At 45.1% G+C, this 18,420-nt stretch overlaps 1 protein-coding gene across 1 annotated transcript in view; it reads left to right on the top strand.

The window, feature by feature from the left end:
• The window catches only part of HK2 (hexokinase 2), a 59,887-nt gene that overhangs the window by 16,458 nt on the left and 25,009 nt on the right, over positions 1–18,420 (top strand). The window contains exons 2-3 of the mRNA XM_019750336.3: positions 1,599–1,761; positions 17,013–17,161. Of these exons, the coding sequence (XP_019605895.1) occupies positions 1,599–1,761; positions 17,013–17,161 (312 nt within the window). The remainder of the gene's footprint in view (positions 1–1,598; positions 1,762–17,012; positions 17,162–18,420) is intronic.

Here is an 18,420-nt window from a genome sequence, read left to right as displayed (position 1 = left end):
GAAAATCCAAGAAGACCTGACTGAAAAATGCTGGAAATTATAATAGGCTATAATATTAATGAGGATATTTTTCTGGGAAAGCTAAAAAAATTTATGCTCCTTTGTCAGAGTTGGGCTACAGCAAGGGACAGGCAGGGACTGACTTGTGCTTCCCGCAGGATATCAGTGGGGATGGTCAGCAGCCAGGCTTTGCCCTTGAGAATCCTGGAGTTTTGGAGCTGGGAAGAGCAGCGTCCCTTTGGTCCCTCAGTTTGCTGAGGAGGCTGGGAGGACCACGACGCTTGAGGGCATGGCAGCCCCACCCTCCATGCCCAGCAGCCTCCCCTGTCTCGGACCCTGCTGCTGTGAACAGGGCTATTGTGGACACCTGTGTGTCTTCTTGGATGGATTTCTGTCAGATCTTTTCTTAGTAGGAGAAAACTGGGAATATCCATGGCCAACGCAGATGGAAACCGTCTGAGAAGGACCTCTGATGCTTTTCCTTCTCCTGGTATTAAATCTGGGAAAAGTTCATGTACAAGTATGTTGGAACAAGACCAGTGGAATAACTACAGAAAGTTGCTTCCAATCCTAAGGACAGGAGAGGTTGCATTAGTATTAATGTAGAGCCTCTATTATGTGTGAGGCACTGTGCTGGCCTCCAGGGATACAAGGGTGATCAAATAGACATGGCTTTTCTTGCCCTTGGTGCATATATTCAGACATTAATAAATATGTACTTCCAAATTGTGGATGGTGTTGTGAAGGGAAAAGTCCGAGTTCTTAGAACAACGGGAGGCTTGACTGTCTTATTGGGAGGATCAGAGAAGGCCTCTGTGGAGAGAGGCGTGAAGGATTGGTACGAGGTCAGATGGCAGATGGTTGGTGGCCGAGAAAGAGTGGGGTAAGGAGCTGTAAGGCCTGTGTGAAAGGGCTCCGAGGCAGGGAAGGATGAGTTGGGTGAGTTGGAGACTGAACCAAAGGTAGAGCCTGCATAGGAGTGCAGAGGCATGCAATGGGATCAGGAGGTGGGGAGGGGCCAGACCATATGGATAGAGCCTTGTAAGGATTTCCGAGGGGTTCAGTTCTAATGGAAAGCCATTGAAAAGTTTTAATCAGGGGAAGAGCAGAGTCTGGCTGAGGGTGGAAAATGGATGGAAGAGGTAAAAGTAGAACTGGGAATTGTGTAAAACCAGGCAAGAGGTGATGGCTGCTTGACCTAGGGTGAGGGGTGGTAGGGTCGCCATGACTGCCCTTATGAAGTATGTGGCGGAGAAAAAGCCATGAGGGTCAGTAATGAACTCTGGTTCAGGGGATGTTGCCTTCGGTATTAAAATTTAACTTTCCTGAAAAGAACTCCCCTATTCCTCAATAGGCTTTTCCTCTAGTCTTTACTATTCTTTAGAAATAAAACTAAACCTATTTTTCTAATTTTAATTTTTAGTTTCTTTTAAAAGATAAAGTCCTGTCAAATCAATTCCCATTACATGGTCTTCATAATAACCTTCCGTATGTTACGGATTTTATACTTTTGAAGAGCTGAGTGATGTACTATGACATAGATGCATACTATTTATTTCACTTACAGGTCTCTACTCTTGTGTCCCCTCCTTTTGCAGGTTGACCAGTATCTCTACCACATGCGTCTTTCTGATGAGACCCTTCTGGAGATCTCTAAGCGATTCCGCAAGGAGATGGAGAAAGGGCTTGGAGCCACCACCAACCCCACTGCTTCAGTGAAAATGCTGCCCACCTTTGTGAGGTCTACTCCAGATGGGACAGGTACTGCACTGTGGGGTGGGGTGAGGGAAACATGGCTCTGGCTGCTCCATTGCTGGGGGAGGGGGGGGAAGATTTGTGTGGCTTTGCTCAGGGACCCAAAGAACTGTGTATCAATGAAGGTTCTTTGGTTTGAAGCCTCAAAAACCAACCCTGGCTAATTGAAGCATACAGGGAACTTAATGGAAGTCTATGTGATGGGATAGACAGGAAGACTGGGAAAGCAGGCAGCCTTGGCAGTCAAGGTAGAAGGACATCCCTGTCAGCCCGACCAGAGCATCACTGTCAGCTGTTTGTTTCCCATCCATGTGCTGAGAAAGCCTGCAAGGCTGTTTGGGATTTTCTGTTCCCACTGAGATTGCACTCGGTGGTGGTGATAATGACAAATGTGCCTAAGATGGTCACAGCCATGGGCCATGGCTGTCTCTGGCCCACCTAACTGGCACATTCCATAATCTTGCTGGAGAAACAGCACAGTACCGATTGTCCTAGACTGTTCTTGAACTCCATGAAATAAGAGTATTCGGAGTCCGGATAAACTTTGGAGGATGTGAAGAGCCACAGTGCATATGAAGGTATTCAAAGCTCTGAAGTTGTGCAATAAGAACCTGTCAAGCTGTGTTTAATCCTCTTATTGGGATACAGAATTTGTATCTCATGGTGCACCGTCTGGCAAGTGATTGAATCAAACCGGAGAAAAGGGCCATGGTGGAGATTGAAGTTGAAAAGTGGTTTGGGGCTAGATCACAGAAGGCATTGGATGCCTGCCTAAAAGAATGAGTCTTTCTTCAGTAAGCATTGGGGAATAATTGAAAGGTTTTGAGGGGTGCAAGCAGAACTGTCTTGGTATAATGGGTATCATGCACTGTATATGTAGAGTGGAGGAGGGGTGATGGTCAGCTGGTAGAGCACAGGACATTGGCCCAGGTGGGACGTGGTGGGAGAGGACTCTAAGGTGATGCCAGGATGTCGAGCTCAGCTGCCTGAGGGTGGCACCATCCTCAGAGAAGGGAATGGAGCTAAGTTATGTCAGTGCTTTCACACAGCTTGTTTCATTAATCTTCATAGTAACCCTTCATTTTAGAGATGAAGGATCTGTGGGGCCGTGAGGAGTGAGGGTGGGAGATAGCTACCCACATCTAGAGGTTGGGAGAAACAGCCCAAGGGGCAGCTGCCAGGGCAGTGGAGGAACCAGGAAGCAGAGTCCAAGAACCTGAGGGAGGAGAAAGCACCAAGAAGCTGGTCCCTAGTGAGGCATTTGCAGAGCAGTCTGGGGATCGGGGCTGGGGAAGGTCACGAGACAGGTCTTGTTCATGTGCCGTTTACCTTCAGTATTTCCAGCTGTCCTTGAGGCTTACCTGAGAGCCAATAGGGAACTGATTTGTCTAACAAGTCTTTGTACCTTTCTATGATTCCTAAAATAAGTGTGTGTTTGCCGAAGCCTTGGGACCCAGCCTGGACCCAAGGGTATGACCTTGTTTAGGATTGTTCTCCGAGTGTGTGTGTCTCAGCCTTCAAAGAGCTCCTTGAGGTGAGGGGCCTCTCCCAGTTCTTAGGTATCCCTTGTGTGCCCTCTAGATTGGCACTGTACCTGCCACGCCCTCTGACTGGTGGCCACACCCACTTCTATTGTTTCTATTTGACCTTCTGATAAATTTACTGGCTCCTTAAGACCAGGGACCTTGTCTTCATTTCAGGCACTAGCACTAAGCCAGTACCCTAAATATTTACTAAATGTATATTATAGGTAAGGGCTTTTCTGAACTCCTAGATGCAGTAACTCATTTACTTTTCACAAAACCCTGTAAGAAGTAGGTACCAATTTTAGCTACTATTTTTTTCAGTGAGGAATTTGAAACTCACATGGTCAAATAACTTGCCTAAAGTCACACAGCTAATGAGAGGCTGAGTCAGGATTCAAACTCATCTATGCCATAGGTTAGGTATCAAGACCGCACCAATCCGTTATGTATGTGCGAGCATGACCAGAGCACACAGCACATGCTCAGCTAAGATTTTTTGAAATCGGGTTGGGGTTGGATGTCTGGCCTGTATTATAGGCTGGTAAATACGTTTGCTGGGGAGAACTAGGTATGGGATCAGCTTTTTTTCTTCTCATTGTTTTCTTGAGATCGGAGATACAGAAACCCTCCTCTACCTCTTGAAGGTTTTACAAGTTGCTGCACTGAGTCATTGAGTTTCCTTCCCTGATCTCAAGCTGGAGTCCTGGGACCCCATCTGTGTCCCACCTCTGCCCCAGGTTGGCACAGCAAGTGTGCTTTTGGCCTCTGTGAATGTGAGTTGCCTGGACTGACTCCTGTAGACTTCTGGGGCTGAAGGGTCTGGGGCAGGACCTGTCTGCCTGACGCAGAAATGGTATATGCCTTTTGTGGTACCCAGAGTGCCTCTTTATAAGTGCAAATTCTACAGTGTAAGTGGAGGTGCTGTGTAAAAGGAATACTGTGTATTGCATGTTTTATTCACTTAAGCAGAGCAAATGTCCCCTAAAGAACTGGAGATCAGACTTTAGGAAACCTGGCCCATAGCCCCCTTGCTGGTGGAGTCCATGTCCCAGCTCCTCACTCTGACTCTCTGGGACTCAGTCTTTTCTCCTTTGTAAAATGAGAGGTGGATGCAGCAGTCCCAGTCTGTTCTTCACGTGTACTAGAACAAGTGTGGTGATGTCTTTACACACAAAATTCCTTGAAGTGCTGTAAAGAGGGAAAAACCCTCATGTCCATCAGTTGGGCACTGGTCAATTAATGCAGAAAACAGCCCTCTGCAACTCATCCTAAAGCATGAGTACACAGTCTGTACTTGTATTCTGTAAAGTCCTGTGTATACTCATATGTGTGTGTGCACAGCTGTGTACAAAGTCTCAAGCACATATATTGAACTGTTGGTGTTGGTTATCTTGGGACTTGAGGTTGGCAATAACTAGTTAAGTTGAAAATGTGTGTATATGACAACTCAGCACTCCCACTTCTAACTATACCTTGCACTAATTCCTATATGAATTCAAGGAGACATGTCCAAGAGTGCTCATAGCAGTGTTGCTTATAATGACAGCATATTGGGAACAGTTTATGGAAGAGCCATGTGATGGAGTATAAGCCAGCACGCTACGTAAATGAGCATATATAAATATGGGTACGTCTAAAAATCAATGGGTAAAAACTTGTAGAAGGACATGAACCTCATAGGACTTGAATGTAAATTTAAAAAAATGCTATGTCGCTTATTGGCACACACACACACACACACACACACACCATAAAATTATTAGGATATAAAGTGGGAAATGTACACCAGATAAGTGATAGAGGTTGTTTCTGGAGAGAGAAATGGAACTGCAGAAGGGAATGTGAGGGAATGTAATAAAAACTGGTCAACATCAAGGCTTTCAATTTTATGTTTTGTTAGTGGGGTCTATGAGTTATAGAATGGCTACAAGGACCAGGGATGCTTCAATAGAGAAAGCCTACTGAAAATGAAAATTCTCCTGTATTGTCGGTTCTTCAGTAAAGGGCTAAGAGGAGAGACCGAGAATGCAGGGTGTGCAGGAACTGTTGCCTCTCCCCTAGATGTGGTCACACAGCCCATGGGCCTTGCTGCTTCCTGGGAGCAGCCCATGGAGGCATCTGCTTCCTGGCCCAGGCCACCGTCAGGCTGTGTTGCTGTTACTGGTGATTCTCTCCCATAGAAGGCTAGAGGCTTTTATTTAAGTGGTGCCCACCCCGTGCTGGCCTTACTCAGAACCTTTCTGAGCTCATTCCTTTTCGGCATTATTTTTCAAACCTGGGAAGTTAAACCTCAGATCTAAACCTTGGATCTAGAGGGATCTAATCTTTAAATCAGTGGCTTTCTAATTTTTCTGAACTATATACTCACAGCAAGAAACACATACGTATAAATATTGATGTATAACTGACACACATTTCAGGGACCAGTGTTTAGCCTTAAATGTGATGTAATCTGATCTATTACCTTCTATTCTTTAAAAAAGTCACTGGTCAAGACCCACTAAGTTTTTTTCAGCTTGCAGTTGGAAAGCCACTGCCTTCAATGCCCCTCACCCAATCTTGTCCTAGACAGGCATCTGTAAAATTGACCACTTCTTGCCAGGGAGGAAAGGTCATTTCAGGGCAGTGTGTGGTGAGGGGTAAAGATCAGAATTCTAGGTTTAAATGGGGTTTTAATTCAAGCTGTGTGCTTTACAGCAGTTTATTTATGCTCTGATCCTCCGTTGCCTCATTTGTATAAAGAGGAAACATCAGAGAGTTGGCTAACTGAGAATTAAGGGAGAATCAAATATGTGAGCTTTTCATGTATGTTACGAACACAGTTCTGGGTAGCCACAACCCACCACAGCAAGAGACACGATTTTATCTAGAGAAGGTCAGGGAGCCTCCTGAGGTTGTTTTGGAGGGAGTAGGTCTGGGGGTTCATTCCTATCACTGGAGGCCCTGCATTTTGGATCAAGGACCAGGTTCCAGCTCTCTTTTATACAGGTGCTGGCTATCTTATGGAAATCAAAGTCCTGGTAGAAAATGTGGGACAGATATCAGGAAGTTTCAGACCATCCATTTATGATGGAGGCATCCATTACACTGAAGAAAACTGAAGCTCCAAGTTATGGTTTGAGTTTTCTGTGAAAAGGAAGGGCATGTCCACAGCTTCTGAGTCTCCTGAGGGCTGATTCTAAAATAACTGTGCTCCATAGATGTGTGGACGACCCAGTGCTAATAAACATAATTGGCGCTGATAAAAATGAAATATCGGAGGTGCAAAAAAAATGTATACACATTTTAAGAGGTGTTTTGTATGTATTATTTTTCAAAGTTGAAGTGAATTACAGTAGCAATGTGTAGTATGATGTTCGCTCAAAAGATGGCCTTAATCAAATGAATGCTAGCGTCACCATGCGACAGGCAGGATAGTCAAAGAAAATGGCAGAAGCATGGTTGTTGTTCGAAGTGTGCAAGACCATTTTGAAGTGGTGTTTGAAATTCGAGAACATTGTGGAAGTACATTGGCAATGGAGGCATGAGTATGCAACAGAACCTCCAACATGCCTAACAATTGCATGCATTCTTGATAAATTTGAGATGCATGGTGCTGTGTGTGACATGCGTAAGGGAAGATCCAGAGGCCTCGCACAGCAACAAGTCCTGCTTCTTCAGCTATGGTGTTGGAACAGTTTACACGCTCGCCACAGAAGTCTACCAAACAGTGTTTGCCATAATCAGAAGCATCTGGATGCTCGCTGATAGTAACCACTTTGAGTACCTCTTGCAATTGCAGAAGTCAGACGTGACTTGTATTCATCTTTTGTTATTGGTATATATTGAGTATTACAATTTTAATACAGTTTTTTTCCCTTTCTTAAAATGTGTATACATTTTTTTGGCACCCTCTGTACATATACATATATATATATATATATATATATATATATATATATATATATATATAGAAATTGCCATATACCAGAAGCAATGTGTGACACGGAGAGTTGTCATGATGGAGGATGATTTACAGCACACTTTAAAACACACCTTCTCTTTACCGTAGCTCACACCTGACTTACTGAACCAAACAAGTTGAAACTTGTCACACACTAAGGTTCGACGTGCCACTGCCCATATTGAAGATCCCTGCTTTTTTGTTGGATGGTACTTGGCAGCAGCATTCACCATATTTTGTGATGACAACAGAAAGGCTCTGTGTCACACATCACTTCTGGTACTGCAATTTCCCTCAAATAAAAACATTACAGTGTGTCCTCATCCACCTTTTCCACTGGATCTGGTATCGTGCGACTTCTGGCTCTTCCCCAAAATCAGAATGATTTAGGACATCGAGGCAGCCACAACAGCACAACTAAAGACACTCACTTAAGAGAACTTCCAGAACTGCTTCAGAAAGTGTCAAGAATGATGGGATAAGTGTGTTCAAAGCAAGGGGGAGTATTTTTTTTTATTAGTTTCAGGTGTACAAAACAATGTACTAGTTAAACATTTATCATTTATACCCCTCACAAACTGATAACCCCTCCTCCCAGGGGGGAGTATTTTGAGGGGGTTAATAGCAATGTGTCTTTCACTGTAATAATTTTTTTTTAACTTAAACATTCACCGTATTATTTGGTCCCACCTTATAGTGAGCAAGTGGAAGTGTTGGGATTTAAACCCAGCCAGTTGTGTGCCAGTGCCTGCCCTGAGGCACACCACTGCTGGTGCATTTTATGCTGCTCTATGCACCACCCCCTGCCCCCCTTCCGCCCTGCCCCACTGTTAGCACAATGCATTAATTTATCTATTAATAACTCAGGCCTAGCTGTTCAGCTCGTTCAATAGAGACCCCTTCGAAGCTGGTCCTCTATGGGGCAGTAGTGTGCTGAGCTGCCTTGTGACCTGCCTTTGAAGAGTGGAAATTGTCCTGGGGAGATAAGGCACACAAAGATGAAATGATTGCCGAGTGATATGGCTCATAATGCAAGCACCTGATACGATAAAGAGAGACTAAGCTGGTGATAGACTGCTTGGAGGCTGATTAAGCCCTGAAAGGAGCCCTTATCTTGGTTGCTCAGCCTTAGATCAACAGCCAGGCAGTGGAGACAGATCAATAGCACACACACAAGTGCATAAGTTGGTTCATATGGTGCCTACAATATAAACTGAAGATTATATTGACAAATGACCTCCATATAGTAGTAGCTAGAGTTTATTAAACATTTACATGCTCCAGGCATTGTGCCAAACACCTTAGGCCTTCACTGCATTAACTCTTGATCAAAAACTGTGTGTGTGTGTGTGTGTGTGTGTGTGTGTGTGTGTGTCTGTCCCTGTGCCCTAGGGATTAGAGTGGGAGGTACTGGCTGGACAGGAAGTTATTACTATCCCCTGTAGCAGATGATGAAATCTGAATAAGAGATTTCTAATCATTTACCCAAAATCATATGGCTGATATATGTTAAAATGGGATTTGAACCCAGATCTTCCTGCCTAAAAATCTTAACACACTCAGCACCTACACAGTGTTCTACATAATCATGTTTAAATCCTTTGAAGAGAAGTTTTACGTCTGTGGAGCTAATGTGGGACCTCTCTGTGACTGGCATGTATTTTGAACTTAAGAAACATTTCCTGATATAAAAGCGTCAGTATAATACTTCCGATGGTGTTCTGGGGGTCTTACAATGTGTTTATATGCTCCAGGCCCCTTCCTTCAATCAGAGCAGCTCCATGTTTCTCTATTTCTACGTTTTTGCATTTGGCATCCTGCTCCTTAAAATAGTTTGAAAGCCAATGATGTAGAAGATCAGATTTCCCCATTCCTTGACTGTACCAGACCCCAGCATTAACTGTATGGTTTGACATCTTTAATTACATGGAGTTACTTTATGTCTAAGCTACTGAGTGGAGACTGACGTTGTATTATAACAGAGTATCTGGGACCTTGGAGCTTAAAAAGACGCTGTTAGATGTGGTAGTGGCCATGGTGGTTCCAGCCACATGGGAAACCTGTGTCTGGCAAAGTTAGTTTTGTTGGATTACCTATGCATGACCTGGAGATTTATCTTTTTAGTTCTCCTCTCAATTGGAGTCCATGCCGTACGTTCTTAGAGCCGTCCATTGAGGTGTTCTAGCAGGCACTTGAAAAGTAAAGGGTAAACAAGGTCTCCCTCAACCCAGAGCCACTCCAGGGAGGAAGATCAGAATGTTCTGTGCAGTCACTTGGGGCCCCTGGAAATGTTCCTGCTCTTGCAGGGCAGGTAGGAGTAGGTCCCTTGAAAGGCACTGAATTATTATAGAGCTACTTCAGGAACTGGATATGAAAGGATGACTCTGTCTTTGACTGACCTCAAAGTTCAAGGCTGCATGCCTCAGGCATTGGGTGACAGGGAAGGGCTGAGGCCCCAATGGTTGGGTCTAACATGGCCATGGTAACCGGCCATCCTGATTTGTCCAGGACTCTGCCAGCTTTAGTACTGAAAGTCCTATGTCAATCCTGGACATTCGAGAATGGTTGACCACCCTACATGGCCCTGGAACCCAGGACCTCATCACCGCTTGGGTGGACTATATCGCAGCTGTCTCCTCGCCAGCCCCTGGCTCTGGACCCATCATCTACAGTGCTACTTAACACAGTGCTTGAAAACACAAATTTGACCTTCTGCTTGAAAACCAAAGTTCTCGGCTTTGGCATTTACTGCATTCTTGCAGCCATGTCATAGAACCCCTATGTTGTAGCCACTCTGAAAGTGCCATTCCTAGAGCATGCTGTGAACTCCTATATATGTTTCCTTTTCTCTGTCTGGCAACTTCATACCCATCCACTAAGACCTGCCTGACTATCTCATGTGACCTCCGGGGAAGCCTTCTTTATCCGAGCAGAAATAATCGTTCCTTCTACAACATTCCTATCCTGGTACTTGCCAAAGTGCATCTAACTGCCCTCTTTCTTTCTGTCCAGTCAGGGACTGGGTTGTCTACTGCACCAGGCAGCTAAGTAACTTTTAGCAGCTGGCTTCAATGCTCAGGGTTGAAATAATTAATCACAGAACGGGAAGTGCTTGGTTCGCAGGTCCTAGAACAGATTCAGTGTTTGACTCTCAAAAATAGTTATTTTAAAAACATTTAAAAAATAGTGGACCCCATCTCAACTTTAAACAGAATGAAATCTTTTATGTTAAATGTTTCTGTTAAGTGTAAGACAGTTAAGAGTAGGGGAAATAAATAAAATTGGAAGTGAGAATGTGGCAGGTGACGCTGTGCCTTAATTGACCTCCCTTTACCCTCACCAAGGGCAGACTTTGCCACCTTCAAGGATCCCCAGAACTCTGGGAATGCTGTATAAAAAAGCCACTTGTTTCAAAGGAGTCTTTTGGAACTTGTGATACTGAATAAGTCCGTTTAATCACCTAAAGAAGCCCAGGGGTTGAGAGGCTGGGCTCTGACTCTTACCTTAACCAGGCAATTCGTCAAAATGTTAATTATAGGGTTACCATATAACCAGTATATACACAATAGAAATGAAAAGTTTATACACAATACAAATGAAGTTCCACACAAAAACTTGCACAGGATTGTTCACAGCTGCATTATTCATAATAGCCCCAAAGTGGAAACAACCCAAATATCCATGAACTGATGAATGGAGGAAGAAAATGTGGTATGTCCCTACAATGGAATATTATTTGTCAATAAAAAGGAATGGCTTACTGATAAATACACCACGCACAAACCTTGAAAATATTATGCTAAGTGAAGAAGCTGGTCACAAAAGGAGCCCCACATTGTGTGATTTTATTTATATGAAAAGTCTAGAATCAGCAAATCTAACGTAGGTTAGGTTTCCAGGGATTGGGTGGGAAGGGGCATTGGGGTGTGACTGCTCACGGGCATGGGGTGTCTTTTGGGGGTATGGAAATGTTCTAAAATTAGATAGTGGTGATGGTTGCACAACTTCGAGAATGTACTAAGCCCACTAAATGTTAAACTTTAAATGGGTGAACTTTATGGTGTGCGAATTATATTTCAACAAAATTATTTTTAAAACCTCATCATCCAGCTTAAATTTTGGTGGTGGTGATGGTGACTATCTATGCCTATAAGTGTGTGCGTGCATGAAAACAATATCTTAAAGCAGGCACACCTGGTACTACCGACTATGCCATACTTTTAAGGCTTTTTGCTGAATTTCTGACCATAACAAAGCAAATCGTGTTTGACGAAAGGGCACTGCTGCTTACAAATACAAAACCAAACCAAACCTGTTTGCAAGTCATTCTTAGAGCCTTGGTTGGCACACCACTGTGAGCGTTTGATGAGAGGAACAGGTGGAGATCTATTTTAATTAGTGACAAGTACCTAATGATTGAAAACAGATCCTGTTGGAAAATTCAACTGGCCCATGCCCCTCACCCCTCAAAAACTGCCTGGACATTGTCAGGTACCAGGCCACCTGTTAGTGCGTGATATTAGCAATGCTGGCTGCCCTGCTCAAATACATAACTGATGCCACATCAACCAACATGACAGTGACCATCATGTTCAGGCAGTTAGTTAGTCAGATGCCATCTGAGTCCTCTTCAGGGACAGGTGAGTGCCCAGGAGAAATTGAAACCCCTTTATCTCTCTGACCTTATATATTTGATGAAAGCCTCACTGAAAGTGGGCAGAATGGTAGTTCAGAATGGAAAATGAGTCAGCAAATTGGGCAATTTGAGGGAGGATGGCATGACCTAATACTCCTATTGCCAGTTCCTCTTAACTGGGCCAGCGTTACTTCTTTGAGTTCTATTCTCATTTACAATAGAGGGTTGGTACCTCTTTCCTTGTCTATTTTTAGAGGGGGATGCTTTTAATTAGGAGGACCTTCAAGAGACAGGGCTTGGCGAGTATCTAGTAAGGTGGGTACAAAGGTTTGGTATAATTGCATGAGATGACGTCTATTTGTGGCTACCAAGATAGTCTGTGTCAACGTCGTAGGACCTGGGTTCCTCTAGGGAGAAGGGTGTGTCACCTCTTGTCAGTGGATATGTTTCTGCCACCTCTCACTCAAGACTGAGAACATTCGGCTACCAGGGAGGCACAAAAGGGATGGGCTGCAGTTACTGATAATGATTAGGGTGTCTTTGCTTTCTTTTTCACTTTATGGCTTATTTGCTCCCATCCTGGATTCTGTGCCAAGTCATTCTCAGCTTCCAGAATCCAGGGCCACAAGACATGTGGGTGTGGTGCAGTGAGACTGGCATGGGCTTTGGGGTTAGATGAACTTGGGTTCAAACCCAGTCGTCATTGACCCCTGTATGACCTTCCTTCACCAAGTGACTCAACTTGTGAACCACTGTGTCACTTCCTCTGCCTCCCAGTGCAGCTTGGAGGCTGCTGGTGACCTCTGGGTTTTATGTTCTTGGCATTGTTAGTGAAGAATTCTCTATTTAAGGATTGACAGTGTTCCCAGGAACAGCCTCTTGGGTCCTTGCAGTAGACAACTTTGCTGGAGAGCTAGACTTGGATTTGAATATTGGTTTTCTTATCCGTCAAATTGGGATCATAACGCCCAACCAACATGATGGTTGTGGATTAATGAGATCATGCTTATAAACGAAGTGACCATCACTAAAGAAATGGTCGTTTCTCTTCTGTTAAAAAGATCTGTGTGTTGGGCTTTGAGTTAACTAAATCGCCCTCACACCTGCCAATGTCTTCCACTGTTTTATGATTACAAGACTCCACATGCCAGTGAGGAAGTCTGAACTCTGTCTTAGAGACAAGAGAGATGAAGACAGCATTTAGGGCTCATTTTTCAAAAAATTACATGAAGTAGAAGATGAATTTGATCTTTTAAACAAACCCATGGTGAAACCTTACTTCTTTTATTTTAAGAGTGGTGGTGACCACATTAGGAGGAATTGGAAAGATTTAGGAAGGTTGGTGAACGAATGTAATCTTCAGGATTTCTTGGGACATAACATAAAACCCAGAAACCATAAATATTTTGACAACATAAAAATTAAACAAGTCTCTGCAGGGCCAAAATATCGCAAACAAAATTAAAAGATAAACATCCATCTTTTAGGTTATTAAGAAAATAATGACTATATTAAAGACAAAAGATGTGAATGGAAAATTCACAGAAAAAGGAATTCAAAAGGCCAGTTGATAATTCAAAATGTCTAATCTTACACAAAAGAAAGTGACCAAATTTAAAAAAAAAATGAGATGCCACTTTGACCTAGGAGGTTGGCAAAGGTTAATTGCTACATAACATGCAACGCTGGTGAGAGTTAATTCTACCTGCTGGTTTGTGTGGAAATTGGTGAGAACTTTTAGGAAGATAATTCAGCGATATCTTCCAAATTAAAAACACATCCTTAGAACCAGAGATTCAAACCCTTTTCTTGGAAACTATCAGGTAACAGCCTTCCCTATCTTGATAAAATAAATATATCAAAGGACACCCAATAAATATTAACAGTGGTTACTTTCTGGGTGTGGAGAAGAAAAGAGATGTTTGTTTTTAATTTTTTCTACTTTTGTACTGTTTGAACTTTTTTTTTTTAACAGAGGTTTATATTTTGTTATTTTTAAAAAGTTAAAACTGTTTTCCAGACATGACAGCATGTTTAACAACTCATGGAAATCCCACAGTTGGCATTTAAACATTTTGTTTAACTATGAACAAATGCAATAGGAGATGTTTTCTTAATACATTGCCTCAAATACCACTTGTAATCTCTCAGCAGAATAATCTCTCCGGACCTTGCTGGGTCCTCTGCCATGTGGCTGTGCACTTTCCTAAGAAACCTGCTATCGGCATGTTTTCTTGCCCCAGAGCCTTGCTCCTCCCTGTCCATTGTGACTGTCCCAGACCCATAGATGCGGTCCTTCTTCATGCCCCCTCACATACTCACGCACTGTATGCTCTGGGCTTCTGGAATGTCCCAGAAGGTTCACAGTGGAGACAGGACTTGAGCCAGGAGTAGTAGGTAGGGATTGGAAGGGCTGAGAAGAACTAGGAGGGGAGCTTCACAATTAAACAAAGGAATAATGACAGTGATGACATTTATTGATGACTTACTATGTCCATGTATATTCACATATAACATGTTCCATATTTCATGGAAGCCTCACGACCCCCAGGAGAAGTCAGCATTCTGAGCCCTGTTCTACAGGTGAGGTGACATGCTCAGAGAGGCCACACAGGTAGTGACACAGCTGAGCTGGAATTCAGAGCCTGCCCATTCATCATCTCTAAGATCCAGCCGCTCTCTGGCTTGGAGGTGGCCAGTAGGAGACGGATCTCTCCACTGTCCTGAGGAATCACCAGAAGATTTACCTCCAGGAATCAGCGCTGGGCCTTCCTCAGAGACTGGACTTTGGAAAGAATATGGTCCTTGGCTGTGGTAGTCGTGGTCATTGTGTTTGTGGAGGGGGTGCCAGTGGGAAGGGATGCAGAGGAATATCTGTTGCGGCGGAATCTGAAAGGAAGGAAAGCAAGGGAATGACATTCCATCCTGGGAACAGAATGATCAGCAGTACTTTATTTGTGGTTTCCCTTCGGCCCATCAGGAAATACTACTGCAAAACCACCATTCTTGATGGAGCAGTGCCCCTCTGGTGAATTGAGCTGGGCTGGTCTTGAATCATGACCAACCAGGGACAGCCTCAGCCACCTCAGTCCCCTGTGGTCGCCGATTCAGCGGATTGCATGTGTCCTGGGCTGCAGAGTGCTGACGCAGGAAGTTTGTGTTTGATTTTCTTTTTTTAATCCCTCATGACAACCACGACATAGCGTTTCCTACAGTCTGGGGAGGCTCAGAACTGGAGTGCTTGGAAAAGTCTCCCATGGCCACAAGGGGGGCAGAGTTACTCTACGGGGGTCGAGGTTGCCCCAGCTATCCAACAACTATAACTAGTGGGGGCAGGGAATGAGGAGGGGCTCCAGATACCTGGGAGGGAACTGGAAATTCATACCTCTGTGGAGGAATGCTGAAGCCACTGGAGCAAATTCCAATGGCCTTTCTTGGACAGGTCTCTTCAGTCTCCCCCGCGATGTTGATTTTGCTTTTGTGTCTGAGAGGCAGCCCTAACATTGCGCCTGGAAGGCTCAAGTGTGGGTGTCGGGCAGTGTTTGCTGAGAGCCTGGATGGAAAGTTTCTTTTAGTTACTGACTGTGTCCTAAGTCCTTCGGCACCTTGCTGGGTGTCTGAGGCACACTTTCTAGTTTTCCCCTTCACCCCAACCACACAAGATATGAGGTTCCTTTTTTTAGAAACGAGGCAGCTGAAGCTCAGAGGCTCAGGAACTTGCCATAGCCAGGAGGTGGTCAGAGTTCTGACAGGTAACGTGGGCTCCAGGCCAGTTTCTGTGTATCGAGCCCCCAGACCATGTTGTGTGGAGGCAAGTCCCCAGGGAATCTCAGGTGGATGACGTTGCCCCAAGTTGCCCCTCTGGACTATAGGGGTTTTGGGGAGTGTCCTTGGAGACCATGCAGACATGGCTTTTCTCAGGGCCTGAGAGTGAGAGCTGCTGAGGGGACCTGGGCACAGAATAAACCCTGGATGGTTCATTTCGTCAGAGCATTTTCCCTGACGCTCCGATCCATTCTGCCTTACTCCAGTGGTAGTCTCCCATCGGGAAAAGGGCTAAACATTGACCAACATGCTAGTAAGTGAATCCCCCAGGAGACAGCCCTGTATCCTTCTAGAAGGTGTGTGGCAGGGCGGTGGGAGACTGGTGGGTGGAGTCATTACTGGTTGAGGAGGCTGCCAAGGGGGCGAGCCCACCTGTTCCCCCAGCCTTGGCTCTGGCCTCTGCACCTCTTTAGCACTTTCATTCTGTGCCATGCAATGGAGCATGTCACTGCAGCCAGCTGTGTTACTACGTAGAATCTGAATGTTTTCTGTTTGCACTGCTCGTTTCCTGGATGGAAGGGACTTTGCCTTCTTGGTGACACTGAAGATCGTGACCTATTTGTGTGGATCAAGTTTCCTTCTCCCCTCTCCATCCCGGCTCTGTGGCTTGTTTGAGTGGAACAGCGAGTAGCCTGACTCTTGTCTTACATACTCTTGGGTCAGCATCCTCTCGCATTTGAATAAGCCTGGGACCTTTTCAGGGGCACCCGCTTAGCCTATTTGCTTTTAATTTATAACCATTTGGACCCCAGTTCACTCCATCATGCGACCCCCTCATCCTGCCATAGGCTATTGCTCTATGCATGTGAACATTAAAAGTAAATTTTGTACCGGCATCCCAATTTGGCAGAAGGCCCAGGGGCCTGCAGCCTGTAGCAGCGTGCTGGGTGTCCTGGGGGCATGAAGAACAAAACAGAGGTTAGACTCCTGGTGCAGGGCTTGATGGGCCCCATGAGCTCGGTGGGGACTTGGCTAAAAGCCCCTGGGAAACAGCTCTGTGAGGGGGTGGGCGCCCCATCATTGCATGTGAAACGGTCTCATTGTTTATGTGAATTCTGAAAGTAATATAAAAGGGCTTAGCATTAAGAAAAAGAACCAGACAATATATAAATGTGTGTAGAAAAAATGAAGACCCACTGGTCACCCTATCACCAGAGATGACCAGTATTTATGGTCTCGTGGGTTTTAAAGATTCAATGGGTTTTAAAGATTCAATGGGTTTTAAGAATTCAGTGTTTATGGCAGGTCTTATGGGTTTTAAGTGTTGATCTGTAAAGCAGTTTGAACTTGTCTTTTCTGAAATAATAGTGGCCCTTCCTGTCTGCAGAACATGGCGAGTTCCTGGCTTTGGACCTTGGAGGGACCAATTTCCGTGTGCTTCGGGTGAGAGTAACGGACAATGGGCTCCAGAAGGTGGAGATGGAGAACCAGATCTATGCCATCCCTGAGGACATCATGCGAGGCAGCGGCACGCAGGTCCGGCCCTTCTTTCAGGGTGGCCACGGGGACCTTCTCCTCTGTGGTCTGGGGGGAGGAGACCCTGCCTGAGGCTTGGCTTTCCTGGCCTCTCTCTGCCTGGTGATCCCCCTGCATGCGGGGAAGCTGGGTGGCGTCCTCCTTCAGGAGAGGAGCACATGTGCTGGAGAGCAGGGAGCTCGTGCTGTGTGTGAGGCCCTGGGGTCTGGATGTGCTGCAGCAGGAGGTGTTTTCATTAGCCCTCTCTTTTGAGGACCGCTGGTTATTGAGGAAAGCTCGTGGTTGGGAGGCTGGGCCCATACTCCTGGACACCTGGTTGTTAGTGATGGTATTGAATGGCGAGTCAGTAGAATATACAATTGTGGTTTGCCCACTGCCACCTGCCACGGTGGTCACTCTGCAGCCCATCACATGAAAATGCAACCTTCCCTTTTGCCTTTGTGGTTATTTGTTTTCTCTCTTCTTGACCATCTAAAACAGAAGAGGTTTTGCACAGGGACAGGAACCTGTTGAGAAAACACCAAAATCTAGCTTTGGGGTATCTGTCCCACCTGGCACTTCAGCAGGCACCATGTGCTTTCACATTGGCCCTAAATCATGCCCATATCTCAGTGGCTCCCAGAGTTATGCTTTGTACTCAGAATCTACACAGTAAAAGGAGTGGATGGAGAAGAAATGGAAAATCCAAGTAAAATCCTCAGTAATAGTCAGAAAAAACTGAGCAAGGGTGGAATTGCCATCGAGATAGTCTCTAAACATGTAAGGAGCACCTGTTATGCACTGGGCACTGATCCTTGCTGGGGATCAAAGTCCTGCTCCTTCCCTTCTGGAGCTTAAAGCCCAGCTGGACCACCAGGACACCCCCCTGCTCCCCGCCTGTACTACGAGAAAGTAATAATGTGTTGAAGGGAATGAGTAACCATCTGGAGGAGGAGCTAATACATCGTCAGGCTGAACGAAAGCACTTTTATGGATTTCCTTGTTTTATACTCATATGAGCCCGATGATGCTGGGTGCTCATGTTATCTCCATTTTATAGATGTGGGATTGGGCTTTGAAAGACTGAGTCACTTGGCCTTAGATCACAGGGGGAGGGGCCAGAGGCAAGACAGAAAGCCAGGTCCATGTGACCAGAGCCTGTGTTTGCACAACTCTGGGGGGCTCCATCTACTTTGTAGTCATGTGATGTGGTCCATGTGAGTGGTGCTCCCTGGAACTGGGCAACATGGTGGTCCTGGCTCTCAGCTATCTGCCCCTTC

The sequence above is a fragment of the Rhinolophus sinicus genome, chromosome 2, assembly GCF_057876585.1.
Source record: "Rhinolophus sinicus isolate RSI-liver-muscle chromosome 2, RSI-T2T, whole genome shotgun sequence".
Lineage (NCBI taxonomy): Eukaryota > Metazoa > Chordata > Mammalia > Chiroptera > Rhinolophidae > Rhinolophus > Rhinolophus sinicus.
This window is presented reverse-complemented; position numbering and strand designations above follow the sequence as displayed.